At 47.6% G+C, this 21,623-nt stretch overlaps 1 protein-coding gene across 2 annotated transcripts in view; it reads left to right on the forward strand.

Annotated features, from left to right (window-relative positions):
• LOC6540824 (zinc finger protein ush) overlaps positions 1-21,623 on the forward strand; it is a 61,826-nt gene that overhangs the window by 36,691 nt on the left and 3,512 nt on the right. Inside the window, exons 1-3 of one of the 2 annotated variants that reach the window (XM_001968144.3) lie at positions 7,710-8,474; positions 9,928-9,972; positions 20,663-21,606. In XM_001968144.3, the coding sequence (XP_001968180.1) occupies positions 8,456-8,474; positions 9,928-9,972; positions 20,663-21,606 (1,008 nt within the window). In that variant the 5' untranslated portion in view covers positions 7,710-8,455. Of the gene's footprint in view, positions 1-7,709; positions 8,475-9,927; positions 9,973-20,662; positions 21,607-21,623 lie in introns of those variants that run through there. The other variant, XM_015159764.2, reaches the window with a different exon arrangement.

Raw genomic sequence — 21,623 nt, forward strand, 5'->3', positions numbered from 1 at the left:
GCGGGGTGGGGGGTTGGGAGCTGGACAGAAGGGTTGTCAACTGGTTGTCATTGTTTCTGTCCTGCTGCCGCGATTGCTTTATGCTGCTCGGATGCTTCTGGCGTATGGTTAACACCAGTCGACCCACTTGTTCCTGTGTGTGTGTGCGATAAGCAACTGCCTTCAGTGTCCTGCCTTCCGCGGCCTTCCCTCCCCCTCACATCCTCTGGAGCAGAGCTGGGCGCACTGATAACGACAACGCCACCAACGGCAAGTGAAAATATTCGTGGGCCGCGAGCAGAAAATGAAATTCACTGAATCACCAGCTTGGGTTGGCTTGGGGTACAACAGTGGGTAGCATCACCTGGCATGGCCAGGAACTATCGCCCCCAGCCGCCCCCAGCCGCCCCCCGCTCCCTTTGTCTGCACTCAGTTTGAGCTTCGCTTATCTCTGCCAGCAGTCGTAGGACAAAACCCTGCCACCCAATCCCGCCCAGCGATGCGCTTCTGACATTGGCGGGGCGAGGAAAGTGGGGCACACTTGGAAAAGAATGTATATATTAAATGTGCATTTGTTTGGGTAACGATAATTTGGCACAACTTACCAAAACTGTGGAATTTTTTAACTCTGAAATTAAAATAGTTGCTTTCAACATTCAACCTGTACTTGTACTTTTCCATTGTAATTAGAAGCAAGTGTAGTTAATCCTGTGTGTAAGCTAACCGAAATCAGATCAAGGTCATCCATCCAAAATGCAGAATATAATGCAGTTCTTTCGTTCAGTGTACATCCCCATCTCTCTCCGCCCCGCGCTCCTTCTCCTCTCCTTCTCTCCCGTTGGCTGTGTGCACTCCATTTAAAATCTTTTTGCTTATCGCCGCTCGCTGCTCGCCTGATTGATGGCCATAGATAAGACGGCCCAGCCCAGTTTTGGGTGGGACTACTCCTCTCGATGTTGTTGCTGTTGCTGTTGCTATTGCCGTGTTGTGTGTCCTTGTTGTGGCGAAGTGGGTGGGGCATTGGGCAGTGGGAGGTGGTAGGTGGTGGTTGGTGGGTCTGTGGTTGTGTGCATCGCTTCTGTGTCGTTCTGCTGCGTTGCTCCGTTTGGCATTGTTTGGTCCCATTAGCGCGGGTGTTATCAGTTCTCCAGCTACTGTTTTCTCTCTCCCTCTCTCTCTCTCTCTCTCTCTCTCTCCCTCTCTGATTCTCCTGCTGCCTCCATATCTTTCTCCCTTTCTCTGGGTGGCCTGCTTCAGCACCACCATCCCCTTTTAACCTCCAGCCCAAACGGAATGGCTGAGTGAGAGTTTTGCGATAAGAATGTAAAATATAAAATATGGCGCTGCCTCCTATCTGGCTCTCGCTTTTTCTCTCAACTCTGAGGAATGTCCTTTTTGTGGTTGAGCGCCACACTTTCCCCCGCAGTGTTGGTATTTTGTCAATTTAATGGTTCGCTCGCTACACTGAGACAAACAGTCTGAGTCACTCCACTCCCCAACTGGCCCCGCAATTTTCCTTATCAGCGCGTTGTCCTGCGTGAACTCGTGTTTTGTTTTTGGACCTGCCTCCTTGCAGTTTGTCATTTAGCCGGCTGCAGTCCACTGGCCGCAGAGTCGGGTGAGGATTTATCATCCTGGCCCAGTCACAGTCACCCAGTCACCACACCCGCTTCCCCAACCGCACACACACCAACAAGCAACAGGATAAAGGATAAGCGATTTATGTGTGTGCGTGTCCGAGTTTGCTTTCATGAAAATGACTTATTTACAACCGGGGACAAATGTATAGAACTGTCAAATTAAATTTATTTGAGTAACTAAATGAGTCACCTTCCGAACGGACCAAGATTGGAATAAATAACAATTTAAAAACACCTGAGGTATTTAAATATATTCTTGAATTTGTACCGTTGACTGACAGCAACAGATTTTTATGGAGCGCTCACAGTGATAAAGGTCATTTCCCTTACTCGCACACAAATAGAACCCAGCCCCCTCATAAGTAATTTGTAATTTACGAAAATTGTTATTATCCTCGAAAGTTGAACCTTGATCTCCCCTTTTGGGCGGGCCATTTACTACGCAGGACAAATGCTCTTTTATTTGACCACAACCTTCGCTGATGAGAATCTCCTACTGGCTTCCATGGACAGAGGGGCGTTGATGATGAGTTGTCTTTTGAGGGAAGCCTTGGGGGCAGAGGACGCAGTCATAAACTGCTATGATTTTATGGTGCGACCCAAAAACACTTTTCGGGCATGAGTCAGAGTCAGAGTCAGTCTCGAAACGATTCCTCCCGCGCCCTGATATCTCCTCTTATAGTTACGCACATGGAGGACAGGAACAGGAAAAGGAGCAGGAGCCCTCGACAATGGAAACAGGGAAGGAGCTCGAGGAACGCCAGCTGATAAGGCTGCATTGAGCAACATTTCCGATGAGGCCTTCGTCGTCGCCGTTGTCACATGCATGTGTGTAGAAATCAGAATCGGTAGTGAATCAGGGGAAAGTGGCCTCAGATTGAGTCAGTCGTATGTCAACTATATGAGACCCTTTAGAAGTTCATTTCCCGGATGCAATAAAAAGCCGATCTTATAACTCACAGCTTTCACTCTTATTACCTGATCGCAACTTTTTGGAAACCATTGCATTCAAATGTGCCTCACCTTGACTTCTACCCAACGAGGAAGTGTATTGCCCAATTCGTTACAGTCTGCGAACTGGCAGCCACTTCCTCGCCAATTGAGCCGATCAAGCAGGCACCCAGAAGAGGTATTCCCATTGAAGTGGCAGAAAGAGAGGGAGAAGGCAATGGTGGCCGTGGGTGCGAGAGAGACGGCAGGCGTGTAAAATATTTTTATTGCACCTTCCTTTTATGATGGCACTTCCGGCTGCGATAACCGACGTCGTCGCCGGCAGTTCAGCTTCATCGTCATCGTTATCCACTCGAGATCTTTTGACGCACTGTGGAAGCCGTTGACAGGACCAAGGAGGCGAGAGAGACAGCCTCTGTGGGCCAGAGAGAGAGAGAGAGAGAAGGAGGCCTAATGGGCGGGTTCGACAGGGACAGACGCACCCTGGCAATTAGCCCGGACTTTGGCGTGTGCTGTATCTGCATCTCTACCTGCATCTGAATGGAATCCGACTTCGGCCCTCCCACACAGCTCCTTGGTGGCGTCACTTGCTCATTTGCTGACTGGCGACTGGACCAGAATCGTTTAATGTTTTACAAGCCACTTTCCAGCACAATTTGCGTACGGCGACGGACAGAGACAAAGCGAATGTTACAGGGTCTGGCAGGGAGAAAGAAAAAAGACGGCGGCGACGTTGTCTCAATATCGGTTATAGGATCATTGACACTCTCGTCAACGTCGTTGTATCGAAAGTCGACTTGGGCATCAGTGCTGCCAGTGTGGATTTGGCTAAAATATTTTACGCACTATGCAAGTCTTCCAAACTGCGAATTGTATAATCTAATACTTCCATTTCATTTATGGTCAAAACCAGATATCTATAAATATCAGATAATTTATGTGTTTTAGCTCTTATTCTAGAGATCTTGTACGTGACAAGTATACCATACCTTCAAGTTTTCTTAGCCAATTTAGCCAACTCTGTTGGCCGGCAATCCGTAGGCCAAAAAGGGACGCAGACCGCGACTTGGCCGCTGACTCTGGTTTTATGGCATTTCGGCATGACTTTCGCCTTCCCATTCAAATGCGAGCGACTCTCTTTTGGGTAAAATCGAAAATGAGTCGAGCTGCCTGGGGGCTTTGTTTTGCTGGTTTTAACGACGTCAACTTGACGCCGAACTAATTGATGCGATAACTCGTGTTTATCACTCACTTACCCAAGAAACCGAGCCTCAAGTCGAGCCAGTATTCAAAACAGGGCGGCGCTGTCGATAGCGTAGAAATATTTTTGAAAGAGCGGCGACAACGACCAAGGAACGTTTCCATTTCCACTCGTTATCGCCATGCCCGCCATGCCCGCCATGCATTTCTGCTGCCGCTTTATCCAATATTTTAATCTCGCACTTACCAACGGATGACTGAGAAGCCGAAGTCACAGTCGAAACTCCCAGATAAGGAGTTTTACGACGGACCAAAAGGGAAGTACGGCAGGGTGGGGTGTTCGTGGTCTATAAGCCAACCGGCGAGGGGCAAGGGTTGCCAGTTGCCAGTTGCCAGTGGCACCCGCATAGAGGCGGCTTCCTGATTCATTAAGCATATTTTATGACCACTTAGCGAACTCGAAACATGGAGTCGAACTCCGGAGCGGTGGAGTAGCCACGGGCCCAGAAAGGAGGTCAATAAAGCAAGTCACTCTGGGCTCCGTACTACCCAGGGGCATAAATACGCATCTCGAGATGAGGATCGGGTACTAGGAAACAAAGGAACCCGGCCATAAAAGATTGATGATCTGTGACGGATAAATGAGTCACATGCAGGTAGAGAAATTAATCAAATAGTTTTTTTTTTTATTATTAATAAGTCTGCATACTGGATAAACAAAAGTTTTGTGGGATCTTATTCGTAATCCTGTTCCATTCTTCTACTATTAGTCTCTGTCTGTTTCCCAGGGATAACACCTCAGACTTCAGTCTGGCTCCCAGTTGAGTTCTTAATCGCGATTCACAGAAATATACTTCGTATTTCGTGCTCAACCCAAGCCGTGATTTTGAATTGTGCGGTGGTGGTACGGATACGCGGTATGAAATTTAAATCACTTTGATTGATTGCTAGATTAGCCCAAAAAGGGAAGGAGAAGCAGCGCGGGCTGGGGAACAGAGATAAGTGCCCAAGGGGAGGCGAGTGGGTGGCTCTGGGGTCGGTGGTTTAGCTCGCACCTTGGCTTATGTTAATTGATTTAATTTCGCTACAATGAAGTCATCGCTTATCTGCCAGACTTCATAAATATGCAGGCTCCAAGGGTGAATTCAATGTGGAGAGGAAATGGGAAGCGAAACTGTCAGCAGCTCAGCACCTGCTGTGTGGGAGAGAGACGAAAGGCGACGTGAGCGAAAGAGACGGACGGAGCCAACCCAAGGTTGAACAATTTTTGGGTTTTTCGGTGGAAATGAGTTGGGCAACCCCATTGATTATATAAGACCGATCCCCAACCTCTTTTCCGCTTATAGTAATGTGCGAGTTTCAAGTTACAACATCAACATTGTATGCACAGAGAGAAATAATTTTTTGAAGTGTATTTTACTTTACTTTGAAAATATTTCATTTCCATACACTCGTTTGATAACCTAATTTGAATCAAGTACTGTAATTAAATATGATTGAACCAATTATAGGCATTTCTCTGTACGAAGACTGCTCCCCAAAAAAAGAGGGGGATGTAGATGGGGAAGAGAAAAACGCAGACGAAAAAACAAAACTTAAGTAGATTTATTTCATGATAAATGTTTTTTCACAACAACAACAAATGCTGCCTGTGCTAATCTTAACGATGCATCTACCCGAAAAGCGAACGAAATGAAATAAAGCGACGGACAGCGAAAGAGAGATGGAGATATACGCCTAGAGAGAGACGGCACTAGAGCCAGGCTTCAGAGCAGAAGTAGAAATAACCCCAAAAATAAGCAACAACTGTGTGTGCTGCTTTTGCTTTTTATCAGCGTGAGGATCTCTTATCAACTCGCTTGCATCTGCGCTCTCAGCGGACTGTTTTTTTGTTATTTCGTGTGTGTGTGTGTGTGTGTGTGTGTGTGTGGTGGAAAGGGGCATCGAGGTCAGAGGAATAACGGCAGGGAAGCGGGGGAGTGCCTCCAAGTGCTGCGTCACTTGGAATTGCAGAAAACACACTGAAACATAAACGGGGATTCAATCAGGAAATATAAATAATAAAATAATATTTGTATATGCCTTAGGATAAATAAGGTTATTTTATTATGAAAGGAGTGGTTTACAAAGAATGTTAACTATTGTTTTAGTTTTCCGTGCGGTATTTTACTTTACTTTGGCTACAGCTCTTTTTATTGTTGCTTCGTATTTTAAGCATATTTTCTTGAAAAAGTTTTTTCGACGTAGTGCAATCAGCAGACGTTAATCTGTCGCATTTGTTCATATTTATGTCAATAAATGAGCACGTAACAACAATGTTACACATAGATACAGACGCACACAGAGGCAATCGTGTGTACCGACTTGTAGCAACATAATTGCAAAACAATTGCTTCTGCCAGAGCCAAAAAGAGATGGCAAAAACGGGCGAAAAGAGAGGGCTAGATCTGGCAGTTCATCACCCCAACAACAAGCAACATCAACCAGCAGCAACATCAACAGCAACGCAAAGCAACCGCAGCGGTCGCATTTATCAAAAACCTTTTGCAGATATTCACGCATGAAGTGTTTATCGCTGCATAAGCTAAAGGCACAAAAAAAAAAAAAAAACAGAAAACACCCACAAACTGCTGAAAATTTAATCTAACACATAAGCAGGCAAGAAAGGCTAAAGCTTCTGAGGCAGGGAGTAACGAAAACCGAATACCCTGTTCAAGTGAAAGCCGGAAGTCATTTTTAAACCATAGTCAGACATTAAAAAATTAATTTTCCCATTAATCTGGCCTTATGCGCCCCTGGGTTGACGAGTATATTTTGGGTATCTAGGGTATCTGAAAGACGTATCGAAAGCCTCGAGTCCATGAGCTAAGCGAAGGGGGTTGCAAGAGAGTTAGCGGCAAGCGGCACGTTTAATGAATCTAATTAAAAGTCAACAATGGCAAACGAGATAATCGTCGCAAAGGCAGCCAGCAGACAACAACAAAACCCGCAGGGGGAGGGTGATGGGTTGGTTTTTCGTGGATACTCGTATATCCCAATATATATGTACATATATATGTTTAGCCATGACGCTAGGCCACAACGCATGCGCAACATGCTGGCAACAGCTGATTACAGAGAGCAAAACGAGAGAGAGCGGATGAGAAGGAGATTGTTATCGCTGGGAAAGAAGAAAACATTTTTTTGCATCTGCAAAGTTGCCAGGGAAATGGAAATAAACCAAACGCCGATAGGAATCAGAGGCGGAGGTCGGTTGAGATGTAGATGGGGAGTGCCAGGAAGGAGCGAGAGAAAGAGTAGCAAAAGCAACATAAAAATAGATCTTATAACAGCGATAAGCGCGGAAGGAAAACCAAACCGAGAAAACGCCGAACAAAAGCCCCATGAGCCAAAAGCTGCAGAATGATGATGGAGAGTTGATGGAGATGCAGATAGAAATGGCCATGTGGATGCGGCTGGAGGAGGTGAATGATAACCGATGGGGAGACCTGTACGAGATCTCACTGTACCAAAAAAACAAAAACACTTTAATTCTAGGTTCACAACTTAAGTGAAGCTAAAGTGTTGATCAGCCTTTTTCCAAAATAATTTCTATTGAAAATTTACATTTTCTTGAATTTTATGAATTTGTTCGTCTTTACAATGGAAATATGTATTTCACCTAATTGCGCACCCCATTTCGCTCGGTGCATTCAGATACAGATACAGAGATACAATTAAACACAAAACGCTTATCACTAAGCAATAATCAGAATTCCATTAGCCGTAGACGCGATATCGCTGAAAAGCATCTCCCTCGCGCACAGACCCACACAAGCACACCCTCTCTGAAAGTATCTTTGTATCTGTATCTGCTGTGCTCGGTGTTGGGTGTTCGCTCGGTGCCTCAGTGTTTGTGTATCCGTTCGCTGCTGGTTGGCTGGTTGGTTGGTTTTGGTTCTGTTTCTGTTTCTGCGATGTTATCTAAGCGCAGAGCTCGCCGCGCTGCGCTCCTTATCAGTGCTTTATCAGTTTTTGTTTCGAATAATTCCGAGGCGAGCGAAGGAAGTCGACCGCAGCAGAGAGTCTCGGCTAAGAGGTCTCGTCTTGTCCCCGCTCCGGCACAATATCTTATTTCAGTTGGCAGCGGACCGACCGACGAGCGAGAGAGTTTCTCGGCTGCTGATACGAATTCCAGTACGAGTCCCGGTTCCAGTTCCAATCCCAAAGATAAACAACTTTTGGCCCGGCGTCCCGGCATCAACAAACATCAGCTGTGCTGCGTCGTCATCGCATCGCCGCTCGGTTTGGCTCGCTCGGTATCTGTATCGGTTGTATCTGTATCTCACAGCGGCGCACGAAAATTTCATTACTCACTGCCGCACTCAGCCGGTCGTCCGAGTCTCAGTTTGCTGTGAAACGCGGAGCAGGCAGCAACCACGAGCGGTACGCGGTATTCCAAATTGACAGCGGTTCGAGGGATTAAGAGCTACAATACGATACCGCACGTTCGTCATAACGAGAATTTGAATAATTGTATTACAGTGAGTGAGTCCAAGAAAATTCCCACGGGAAGTGACAACAAAATTGCCGCTTAAGTACGGCCCAAACCGAAAGCTGAAACATGTGCAAGTGAGAAAGTGAAGGAGCCACCGGTAAACCTGGATTATTTGCCAAGTGGATTACTATACACATATAGGAAAACAATGCTTAGCAGCAATAGAGGTGAGAAATATTCAAACGGACAAAATACGAGTATGCATAAACTCTAGTTCTATTTTGTAACATTATATTTTTCACAAAACAATTTTACAACCTATCTGATTGAGATGTAAACAAATTATTCATTCTCTTTGGAATGCTATAATTTGATAGGATATTTATACTATATTTTATATTTAAGGCAAATATTGCAACATATATTGTCAAATTCTTGAAATTCCAATCTGGCATTTGTATATGAAATCCAGTGAAACAACCATGTAGCAAAGTACCTCGACTACTTACTTGATTTCGCCGGAATCGTATAACAAGCGATTAAGATGATGACAATTACAATCATGAACTCAAAATTTTTACAAAATTATGAGTGTTGCTCTTACATAAAAAAAGAATTTCATTTAAGCCTAGTTTATCAATTCCGTAGAGCCTCGAATCAACCTGCACGTCATGTGTGGGAGGACTGCAAAAACTTAAAATCCCGCCAATTGCTATCGAAGCCAGCCTTTGGACCCTGTCTGAGAAGGGAACCGAAAGCCAGCGTGGGGAAGAGGGCATGAGGGGATGAGGGGACGAGGTTCCATTCCCGCCTGTCCGACTTGTCCGACACTGTAGTCCAAGTCCAAGTCCGCATTTCGCGTCCATGGCAGCCAGCTTTCAGTTGCTTATCAGTCGCCTATCTGCGCTGTGTGGCTTCACATTCATTCCACGGCCTCAGTTTGGCCCGGCTCATATGTATCTGCATCTGTGAGTACGAGTATCTGTGTGTGCTGCGCTATCTACGATCTGCGGCGAGCGAAGTAGAGGAAGAGGCAGAGCAGAGGAGCTGAATTAAAACGAAGGAATTCTGCGGATTGTTGTTATTATTGTTATTATAATTCCTTGAAGTGAATAATCAGCGAAATATAATCAAAATGAGAAAAACAACACAAAGCGGAGTGCGATGTGTAGGGAGGGGGTACTCCGTACTGGGTACTCTGGGTACTTCGGGTACTCCGGGTACTGTAGTTTAATCGAGTGGAGTGAAGGCTTGGACACCGGCCTCGCAACGAACCAGCCAACTACTGAACTACTGTGCGTAGTAAACTCAACTTTGCCAACAGAAAAAGATGCAGAGATACTGGGCAAAACAGAGAATGGGTGGACAAAAGCAAACAATGCGGCCCTCGCAGCAATTATTATCGCTTTTAAAGTAAAGCCATTTGGCTGGAACTATCTGCGATATATATCAGCAACTATTAGTCCAGACTATGCATAAAGTTCAAACCTGCCTCATGCTTATTCTTGCGATATACACTATCACTCACTTGCGAAATATGCATTTTCATTTTCACCAACATAGTATCCCGTATTCGCTTCAAACTACCACCTAAGTATTTAAGCTTCCACTTAAAAGTATTTTGACATGAACAAGCAAACCTCGTTATCACATCCAACTAACGTCTATCTCTGCTTTCAGGTGATTGTTCCGATACCACAGAAGAGATGACCGTCGACAGCGGAGGTAAGGCGACTTTAGATATAAATGTATGCATAGGAAAATCCTCCTCAAAGTAGGGCACATCCTGTCGCCTGTCCGTTGTGCGTTGTCCGTTGTCCTTTTGTCCGCCCTTCAATTCGCGATAAGTTTGCAGCTTAAACGAAATGGGCCAACGCCAAAAAATAAATTCTTATCTGTTCGACTGCAGGAAACAGGCGAGTGTCCCCATCCCTTTCTGTCTATGGCTGTCTCCCTCTGACAGACATAACCCGTTAATGCCCAATAATAAATAATAAATCCCGATGTGGGTAGACCCAGTAATTTCCACCCATCCCTGGCCTTGACTGCTCGCTGCTGATACTCTGCCAATAAAAATGTAATCCAGAAAACGATGAAGACGAGAGCTCTCTAATTTAATACAATTTTTATCAGTGCAGTGGCACTGTTTCCACTCCCCTTGGCCTCCTGCGGTTTTTGTGACTCTGACACCTCAGACCCTCTAAACCCGTTCGTGAAAAGGGGGAGGAGGGTGGAGGATGGAGGATGGAGGTTGGAGGGTGGCCACAACCCTCGTTTCAGTCTCTTCGATGGACTGCAGGAAATGACAACGGGTCGGGTCTGGCTCTCGCTCGCACTTATTATTTGTAACCCCTTGGCCAATTCCGCCCGTCCCCTTGGGCGGAATTTTGACTTCACTCCGACATCATTGGCATCAATTTCATATCACTTCATAATCATCAGCAATGTCAACGTCATTGAGACGATGTCTCTGACCCGGCCACCTCAACCCTTCTTGGCTGGCCAGGAGCGGTCTGTCGCTTTGCTCTCCGACTCTCCGAGTCTCCGAATTGAATGTTTTCAGTTGATAACGAATGGGTATAAGCCCCGAGGATTATCGCCAAGTGTATGGGACTTTATGGGAATTTATCTGGACAGCTCTAGTTTGCAATTACTTATTTGGTGAGGGTTTGGGCTCACCTAATTAATATTCCGTGCTGATGTCTCGCAAGGCATCGTTGTTATTGCTAATAAAACGCGAATGGAGTTTCAAAACTTACACATCCGCTATTTGCTTCCAACCTCCAACAATGAATCTCTAGATTATCCCATAATACATTGGACAGTTAAGTCCGTTATCTAAAACCTCAACTCCGCTCCTGCGCTTTTTGGCTCGACATTCCGCACCATTTCGCTGCCATCTCGAGCATTCATCATTAATAATCCCCCGAAACTGGCGGCAATTGGAGCAGGGCATCCCATCCTGCCTCCGTCCGGCTTCCCTCGCCCCTCTAAATCTCAGCCCTTCCACGTGGCGCTTTTTGTGCTGCGTCAGTGAAAGATTTCCAGCATACGAACACGGGTACACCAAGGCCAGATGGCACCGGGAACGGGGGAATCGGGGTGCGCTCGAGTGGCCAGTGGGCGTAACAGTTCGCCTAAAAAGTGGGCGTTTGTCTGGGCTAATCTTTATCTGGCTGTTGACACTCCATGGCGACGCCGAGCGGCCGAAGAGCCCAGTTGGCCAGTCAGCCAACAACATGGTGGGGCGAAGCGTGTGGTATTCCTTTGGCATGCCCTCCTCCCAGTATTTCCCACTTTTTGGCCAATGATTGGGATTGCCGCACTTTCCACTCGGCTGGCTTGGATGTGGTGCTGTGGTCACTTGCGGGATCCTTGACTTTGGCTTTCTTATGGGAGATTACGAGAGAAAAAGGTCTACGAAAAATGATTAAAAAGGTTCATTAATATGCTCAGTATGCAAATAAATGGGATAATTAAATTACTCAATGAGTTTGAAACTTATCTGTTTGACACGTGTGCCCCTAGCAATTTTTATCCAAAATCTCCGCTGCAGGGTATTTCACGTTCTATCTGACCCTGCATTTGTGTCTTGCAGGTTTTTCCGAGTCCGCCCCTTGATGTTTGTTTGTTTGTGGTGGCTTTGCTGCCGTTCGAACGCCCCACTCCGTCCGCATTTCTTCCTCACTTGCTGCTGAATCTGGTGTATATATGGTGTATCTGGCGATGATGATGCTCACTTTTGGCGCTCGCAGTTGTTGTTGCTCCTGTGCAATGTACTGTAAGCGCATCTCCCTGGCCCTGTATATGTGTGTGTGTGTGTGTGTGCTTGTATCTGTGTATCTGTGAGCGCTGTGTGTTTGGTTTTTATCTATGAAATTCATGAATGCTTCGGCTTATCTTGCAGAATTGCATACTTGCAGCCCTGGCTCTCCCCCTTTTGGCCTGGCTTTTTGGTTGGCTGCTCCTCTGCAGTGTGTTGTCTGCTGTTGGCTGTTGGCTGTTGGCTGCCTTCTAATGGCGCTAAGTGGTGACCCCCTCGCTGCCCACTCCACCCCAAGCCTCTCTAATGGCATTTTATCTATGGCATAATTTTTTATTATGTCTCCCTCTGTGGCCGCGCGGTTGGCTTAATGACAATCCAGCCAAACCGAACCGAAAACCGAACCAAAACGAGCCACACACAGACAGCGAGTCAAATTGTTAGATAGCTTTTCGGCATGTAATTAATCATTTGACAAGGTTCGAGCTTCGAGGGGCGGGACGCAAGGTTTGCCTATCTCCATTTTTTGGGGCTCATGTTTATGCGGGAAGCATTGCAATTGCTGCGGGCCAAAAGCGAGTGCAACAACAAAAACATCGACAGCGGCGGTAATCGAAAAAAAACCATTACACGGCGCTCGACCTTATCAGCTGCGTTCCATCAACACACAGCCCTTGCCCCTCGTTTGAGCCCGCTTTCTTTATCCTTGCTAGAAAATATCAAGCATACGACATGTGGGCTGGCGTAAGTGCACTATAAAACTGTGAAAAAGTAGAGGTTTGGTGCTCACTATTTCCCCGATTTATGATTGTGTATTTAAAGCTCTGAATAGCTTTTTTCCATCCATAAAACTGTGGTGTCGGGTTCTCCGAGGGGCAAATACATTTTATACTATTTTAACAATAAATTGCCACCGAGTGGAGGTTCCCTTTCGGTTGCGATGAAATATTGAGAGGAAAAGAAAGAACACACGCAGAGAAAAAGTTCTTGTAACACAACACTTGAGGGGATTTTGAACTTGTGAAGATGGGATATTCAATTTATTAGTCTGAGAATAATTTTCCTTGACACTCCAACGATTAAAAAGGTTGGCCCTTTTTAATATTTTGTATAATTCCCTTCATTTTGTGATCTCGTGATTTTTCCGTTGTGTCGGATAGCTAAAATAGCAGCCTCGTAATCCTTTTTGCGGCGTGGCATTTATGAAATGTATTTCCACCTTATCGCTGGCCACAGATCGCAGCTGGTGGTCCTGCCACTGGTCCTGTTGCCTACATCCCCTCCTGACCCTTGGCCCTTGGCCCTTGGATTCAGATGATGATGATGATGATGAGTTCGACTTGGGGGCCTTGGCCATAAAATGCTCGCATCAAGTCGAAGGAAAGTCCTTTCTGCCTTGTCCTTGCGGTTGCGCAGACAAAGGAGTCCGCAAATGGAGGAGAAAGGACCAGGGGTTGGTCTCACTTTTTGCCGTGGCCATAACACCAAACGCAATCCTTTGGATAAATTTTCTTATCTTTGCCGACCAGACGACGATATTATTTTTAATACAACAACCGAAATTTGTATGTCGTGTGAGGGCGGCTCGTAAATGTGCGTGTGCGAGTGGGAGCGTGTGTGATTTATGCAGTAATTTTTTTATATACATATATATAGCAAGCATTACAAAGCTCTTTATCATTCGCCCAAAAATATAGAATTCCGTGGAAAGGGATTCGGTTCCCGAATAAAATTTGAATTTAGCTTGGGGTCGAGCTCTAATGGCTTGACCGCCGCTTCAGGGGCAACCTCAAGCCTTATGGGGATTATGAATCATTAGGCTTAAAGTCTCTTCTACAAATTTCGACAAAACTGGCACTGATTTCCTTAAAAATGCAGAGCTTCTTCAATATTTAAATACTATACACGTATGTAGCAAAGAACCAATTAAGCCTATGGCTCTACATTTGTGGCTAGCTTTTTAGATCATGCATACATAACTAGCTGCCGTTTAGCTTTCACTTAACTTAATCTTTCTGTCGTATTTCAAAAGCCTTTTGTATCGTTTTAACCACTTAAATCGATTTAGGTCTTTATTGAGAAATCGCATGGAGCAGGGACACACATCTGTCAATCAATTAGCTGCATGTCAGCACGTCGCCCTTTCATCCTGCGAATTCCTTTTCTTTGCTCGTCATCTGTGTTGGACCTGGATTTCCATTAACCCCTTTCACCAGCCACCCCTGATATTTTCCCACAGCTCATGGCTGTTTGTACTTGGCTTTTGGCCGTTTTCCGACTGCTAAACTAACGCTCGAATGACCCTCGTCATTGATGTTGATGTTGATGATGCTGATTGCTATTGCTCTTGGCTTTACTTTTTTCTGCTGTTTCTGATGACTGCTTATTTGTACGAATCCAGTGCGAAATTCAATCAGCAGCCGCAGCGCATGAATCGAATTGACGCCAAATCTGAAGGATTTGTCAAGTCAGCGCTGTGTGCGCAATATTGGCTGCTAAATGTCGAGTTTTAGGTTGGGGCAAATTCCCAGGATTAGGCTTCAGACCTCCTTGAATTTCAAAAACAATTTCGGAGTTCATTACATGCTGTTAGTAGCACTTTGCTTTCGTCATCTCGGAATCGCCCGCTGTCCTCCGTTAGGTGGATGCTCCCTGCATTTATGGCTTATTTGCTGGCTGTCACTCACTTGGCTACCTCCCATCTGGCACTTCTCCGCCCTCCGCACTCCAAGACCTACCCAACTCACCCAACGAGTGGAGCCTCCAGAAGAGCAGCCCTCCGATCCTCCCAGCCTCATCCCCCTGCCCTGGGCCATCGTCTTGGCTGGCCACAATTGGGCCTCCTTTCGGCTCCAGTCCCCAGCTCAAGGCCTGCGCCACACAGACGCACACACTTTTTGGACCTAATTGGTAGGTAATGATGTGTCTGACTCGCCGCTTTGTTAGTCAGTCCAGGAGGTGCACTGCAAGAATCGTTCCAGTCTGTACCAGACTTTAGCTGTGCCTTTATAAGCTGGTTCTCCAGCTGCAGCTACACTGCATTCGTGCTGAACGCCATGAATAGTACTGGCATCAGCGCCAAATTTCTCTTTGTGTACTGCCGACTGCTTTTCTCCAGGTTGCGTGGCCCTTTTGCTGCGCTGCCAAACAGGCTGGCAGTAAAACTCCGCCTGGGACTTGAATCGGGCACCCAACTCGGACTCGAAGTTGGACTTCTTGGACTCCTTGGCGGCCTTTGGCTTTGTAGTTGGCTAACTGCCTGTTGTTGCTGTTGTCGCTGACTGCGCGCATCTTGTTAGCAAGTCGCCCCCTTTTCGGCGCCCCTCCCCATCGGCAACTCTTGCTGTGGGGTCCTTTATGTTGCCTCCTTTTCAGCTTGTGAACTGAACTGGCCGTGCTCCCCTCTCTTCGGGAATTCCATTCCCATTCACACAGCTTGCAGGCAATTTTCGCGCCTCTTTAATTTACAATTTGGTGCTGAAAAGAAATGCCAAGCCCTACTGCTCCGTTTTGTTGCTGTTGTCGTGATTGCTTGATGAACACATCAAAAGTCATCAGCACAGGAAGAAAAACGGAGCAATGAAGTCAACACAATGCCAGACACGATTTTGGACTTGCCACGCCCCACCGCCCCCTGCTGCCCTCACGAACTGCACAGCAGCAACAGTAAAACAGTCGAGAGAAACAAGCTGTTGCCGTCGTGTCTATAAGGGAAAATGGCCCGAAAGGAAATGGAGTCGCAGGCGGGGCAACATCGCAATTGAATTGTGACTTCTTGGGGCAGTTGTCAGTGCTTGATTGATCTGCAGAAAGCGTGATTTGTTTACAGCAATTGCGAATGTTGCTGCGGTGCCATGTTGCTGCCGGTCGTAGTTCAGCCGATGTTGCTGCTGTTGCCATTTCCACCATCGACCGATGGTAATCGAGGAAAGCGACATTTATGCAAATGTGCAAATGCCAGGTTGTTTAATAAACGCAAATTATGAGCCCGGCAGCAACATGTTGCAGTAACAGTCGATGGCAGATTAGCGACATTCATACTTGCACTTGGGTCAATTTAAATTTGTGCAACAGTGGCAGGCACGGCAGCAACTCCTTGCAGCAGCCGCAGCCGCCGTAGCAGCAGCACATGAGATTGTGGGAGCAACAGGCAGCATTATTGTGTTCGGCCGAGATCGCAATTGATCAGTGGGCTGGTGTTGGTGTTGCAGTTGCAGTTGCAGCCCGACGACAGCAGTTGCTGCTGCGCTTGTGCTTGTGCTTGTGTTGCTGCTGATCAAGCGATCAAGCACCGCAGCCAGAAACAATCGGCGCTGAGCGTGCTCACACGAAATTTTCAAGTACTGCGACAATTTCCATGCCCCCACCCGCTGCCTTGTTATCAGCGCGCCATGCAACAGCAAGCGCAGCAGCAAGAGCAACAGCAGCAGCAACAGCGAGTGCAGCACAGGCAACAGCAGCAACACATCTCAACAGTTGCATCAATTGCTCAACATTGAACTCTGTGCATGGGCCCAGACGATCGCCCCTTTTGGAGCCCCCTTCGGCCGCCCCTGCCCCAGTCCCTTGTATCATTTGCACGTTTTTTAATTAAGACATCAAAAAGAGACTTTGACTTGGGCGATTTCAAGGAATTGCCTGCCGTCTGTCTTTGTCTGCGGCTTGTGTTTCGGTTTCTATAGATCGGAGATATAGTACCACATAGGTTGGACTACAAATACAGTTGAGGTGGACATAATAGAACTGCTGACTTAAGTTTAGGAAAAGCAGAAAGCTACGTGATGCTGTGATACCTTACAATACTATACTCGTACTTAAGTGAGTAATAAACAAGCCTAGGATCTTGAAGGGCTATTATTTTGACCACAAGTGTATGCCTTCTCCCACTCCCACAACTGCAAGCTCTTAATCTGATCCTTCCCTTGACATCAGCAACTTGAGTTGAACCAAATGAACTAAATTAGTTTCGCTCGGAAAAGGAACTTCTGTCCGAAGCCTGTTGGCTTGAATTGGGCGATAATGCGACGAGAAGAGCGCAGCAACTAAAGGTTGTAGAGGAACCAAAATTGCTTATCCGCGGATCGAAGGAATTTTACTCTCCGGGTTCCCATAGAGACAACCAAAAGAGGTGCTGACTACAGCAACAGAGCCAGGAATCGAAGTTGAAACTGGCAAAAAAGAGCAGTGGATTCGGCGAGTAAATCACGAATAGCTTGGGAGCCCCCAAGATATGAGAATGTTGATTATTTACACGGACACACGGCGCAAAAACAGATCTGCTAAGACTTCTCCGCCTCATTTCTTCCTACTGGCCAAGTGTGAAGTGAAATGAAATTTGCGAACTTTGCGCTCTTTGCATTCGTTTGCCGGCCTCCGAGGGGCCTCCTTTTCCTTGATTAATAACAATTGATAAGCGCGGAGTTGGCCCAGAGCCCTGGCTGCTTCCCCGAGCTGCTGATGGCGTTGATTACCCGTGCCAAGTCCCGTAGTCCCGTAGTCCCAGGTCCACCGTCTGCGGTCTGCAGTCCACTTGAAATCGCATCCTCAGCCCCGGAAACCCCAGGAACCCCAGAAACCCCAGAAACCCCAGGCAAGGTGGCAAAATTTTCGCGCGAAAATGAAGATTTCTCTTATCACAATTGGCAGCTGCAGACGTTTCCCCCGTTGGTTTTTTCCTTTTGGGCTGCTCACTCACGTTTTTCAATTTCTGTTCTCCCCCCAAAAAATCCCGATCTTCGATAGCGGCCGCAGAAATTTGTTTAATTATGCTCCATTGGGGGTTTCGGAGACAGTAGTTCCCTCTTATTTGGTGTGACTAATGAGTAAGCGGAGCCTCAATAGTTTCAAAATCACAGAAGGCCATCAGCAATGCTCCAGGGAAATATTCAGCCGAAAATTGCCTGACAAATGAATTAGAAATATATTAAAAGAAGTAAAGTTTGGTAACTTGGCACTAATGGTTACCCACTTACCCACGTACTCACTTGCATCCAACGAACTCTAAGTAGTGACCCAGCCAGACGCACTGGCGACTGGCTCCCGAGATCCTAGGCAGCCTTGGTTCGTTCCCTGGTTGGCCACCATCTTGAGGAAGATCTACCAGGGATTGCCAGTTTCGTTTTCGGTTAGCAGTGCTTTTTTCTCGATTTCGGGTTAACTGACCCCGAAACGATTAGCAGCGACGGCGGTCCGCGGGTTGAAAGCCAGCGACAAATGAACAAAGGGTCGATCCTGGGGATCTGCTCCTTCTTTGGGCTCCCCTCCACCCCTTTTCCTGGCCGAGATCGGGCCTGGGCCAAATTGTTCGATTGTTTATGGCTGCCAACAACGCCCACCGAGTGAAGTTGCCAAGTGAGAAACCAGCAACAATCATCTGGCGGCTGATAAAGTGCCAGGTATCCCCGGCCCACATGCACCACCTTCCCTCACCTTTCCCCTCTGTGTGTTTTTGTTGTGTCGCTTATCGGCGAGGATCGATCGCAGCTCCGGCAAGAAGAAGAGAAGAGCGACCTGACGCTGAAGACGGCGGCGAGCTGATTTAACAAATTGATAAGCAATTGTTGGCGTTGGCCGCAGGGGGCGATGCGAGGAGCACCGGGGAATCCCCCCCAGCCTTCCACGCAAAAGGTGTGTGGGGCGGCGTAACGTTACGAAATGGCTAAACAAACGATCGCCCGATCGCAATTTCAGCGAAGACGGCTTGTTCCCAGATCCCAAATCGATTTCGTATGCGAATGCGAATGCGTAGCCTTGAAATTCCTCGCACTTGGGCATACAACTATGAAAGGTCTTCCACAGTAAAACAGTATGCTTAATGTAATTTTGCCTAAATTATATAAACAGCAGTACACATATAAAGTAGAATGTTAGAGTTGAGTATCATATTGGAGGTTCCCATTTGAAACCGCCTAATCTGGCGGTTGCCAGCGGTTTTAGGGCCCAGAACCGAGTCCGCACAACAATGGAAAAGAGGAGAGGGTGTTGGGATGGCACTCGCGAAACAATCGCTGGAGGAGATCTGCTCCACCAACTGGTGAGCCGCTGAGCCGGGCTGCCGATCCCAGCCCGGGCTAGCCGAGCGATCCTCGGCGGCAGAGGCAGCTGTCGCTGGGGGCAGAGCTGGGACTCCAAGCCAAGAGCGGGGCACCCAAGTCGGGGCACAGTCGAAACCAAGCCAAGAGCCATTGTTAGCTGTTAGTCTCCCGTTCGCACTCTATCGGCGCTCGGCCATCTCTCTGCCCTTCTCTTCGCGGAGGCCTCTTCGCCCGGACAAAACACTTTACGTGTGCGGCTTATCGCCACCCAATCGAAGGCAATAAATATCTTACAAATAAGCAGAATGCCTCGGAATGCCAGCAGAGCCCTTTTTGTTTTTGGAGGGGCAGGGGGAAGCGATTCTTCTAACCGATTGCTCACGTGCAGAATTGTGTGAATTCGTGAAAAATCGACGGCGGCAATTAGGGCGGGCCGTCAATAGTTTGGCAACAGTTGCAACATTTGTTGCAGTGGCAGTGGCAGCGGCGGCGGCAGCACAAACAGCAGCAATCAAAAGACTTAGGCAACAAACTTGGTCTCCACAGCGAGAAACTGGGCTTGCTTTGCGAGCTTTGAAAATATCGTTGTTTAGTCTGAAGATACAAGGAGAAACCAGCAAATACACTACAATTGCATCTCGGAATTTTTTGGGCTAAGTCGGAGAATGACTTCAGATCTAGCTTCAAAACGATTTGCTGTGTAGAAGTCTCTCTGGCTTCCCTCCTTGTTGGGGACTCAGTCGCTCTGGATGTGCTGACATTTCAATAGCCATCAATTGACAGGTCAACGCGCATCTCCTCCAGCCTCCCATCCTCAAAGGAAACCCATGGGCGAGGGAGGACTCCAGAAGGGGGCCTTTTGGGAGCTGTAGCCCGCACGAGCAGGGCAAATGTTCGCTCCGGTCGAGATGTCGAATTTCTGGCGAAGCGAGATGCAAACTGCAAACTGCGACGCTTATCCGGCGACTCCATCTGCATGCCATGTGTGTGCCATGTCCACGTCCACTTCCACTGTCCGCCGCCATAATCTCGGCCAGCATCGCCGTTGGTCGTTATAATATTTCGCCGTGGCCAAAACAGAAACAAATCAGATGTCAGTTTGGGATTCTGGCCAACTTCGAACTTCTGCAGCGATCCGCGGGGCCTAATCATCAGTGACCACCATGGGCTTTTCTTTTCCCTGCCCATCTCCTTCCATTTCCACCAGCGTTTTCCACGTAAGAGATGGCCAGAGTGGATAAACTGCCCCTGCTCCTCCTGGGCAGCAGCCTGTCCAACCGACTCTTGTCGCATTGTTTTCACAGCTCCGACCACTGACAATTTGTTCGATAATAATTGCCAAAGCAGCTGTCTGACACATAGATTCCTCATGGGCAGCGGATGCAAGAGATTGGATGCCGCAGTTGCGGATTCCGCGAAGCCAATTTGAGGCACTAAACTGCCGGGTAACTGTTTGACCCCAGAGCGCATACTCAAGCTTGCTTAATCCAGCCAGATAAATTCTTAATATGGAGTTGAAATAGTGTAAAAAATCGTTGTGCACCCATTTAGCTTAATCGTTCTTTTTTCTACTTCTGAATAATAACCATATTGATATAATTGCGCTCATTCTTTGCAGATTCCAAAGATCTGAACGCTCAGGAAATGGGCGAGCAGAAGCAGCAGCAAATGGAGGACCACCTGGAGGATCAGTTGGACAATTCCAGAGACCCCCAGAACAACAATAACAATATAGAAGACGACGATGATGAAGATGCTGACTTTGAGCAGCCAGAAAATGCTAATCGCCAAGAGGAGCAGGATTTGGGAGAGACAGAGATGGAGCAGGACCATGATCTTCAGCCGGAGGAACAGCAGGAACTGCCGGCAAACAGCCCAAGCACTCCGCCCAGGAGTCCCAGCTCTCCCCATCTGATTCCCAAGCTGGAGCAGCCCGCCACGCCGCCCTCGGAGGCGGAAGCCTCTCCATGCCCCTCACCCTCACCCTCGCCATGTCCCACGCCCAAGTATCCCAAAGTGCGTTTGAATGCGCTTCTGGCCTCAGATCCTGCCCTTAAGCCAGATGCCAAGGAGCTGACCCTGCCGGACTCTCGCCTCCTGGCTCCTCCGCCGCTCGTCAAGCCGGACACACAAGCCCAACCGGATGTAGCGGAACCTCTGCTGAAACCAGCCAGATTTATGTGCCTGCCCTGTGGGATTGCATTCAGTTCGCCCTCAACTCTGGAGGCCCATCAAGCCTACTATTGCTCTCATAGAATTAAGGACACGGACGAGGCTGGCAGTGATAAGTCAGGGGCAGGAGGATCGGCGGCCGCAGCTGGCGAGGCAGCAGGTTTAGCCGGGGGCTCCGAGCCACCAGCCAAAATGGCCAGGACCGGAAAGCAATATGGCTGCACCCAGTGCTCCTACAGCGCGGATAAGAAGGTATCCCTAAATCGCCACATGCGCATGCACCAGACTTCGCCGGCAGCTCCCACGCTGGCCAGCTTGCCAAGTCTCCTCCAGAACGGAATAGCACCTCCGGGAGTCACGCCCAATCCGATGGAGGATAGCTCTAGTCAAGTGAGTAAAGTGTTGAG

Source organism: Drosophila erecta, unplaced genomic scaffold (genome assembly GCF_003286155.1).
Source record: "Drosophila erecta strain 14021-0224.00,06,07 unplaced genomic scaffold, DereRS2 tig00000055-arrow-pilon, whole genome shotgun sequence".
NCBI lineage: Eukaryota > Metazoa > Arthropoda > Insecta > Diptera > Drosophilidae > Drosophila > Drosophila erecta.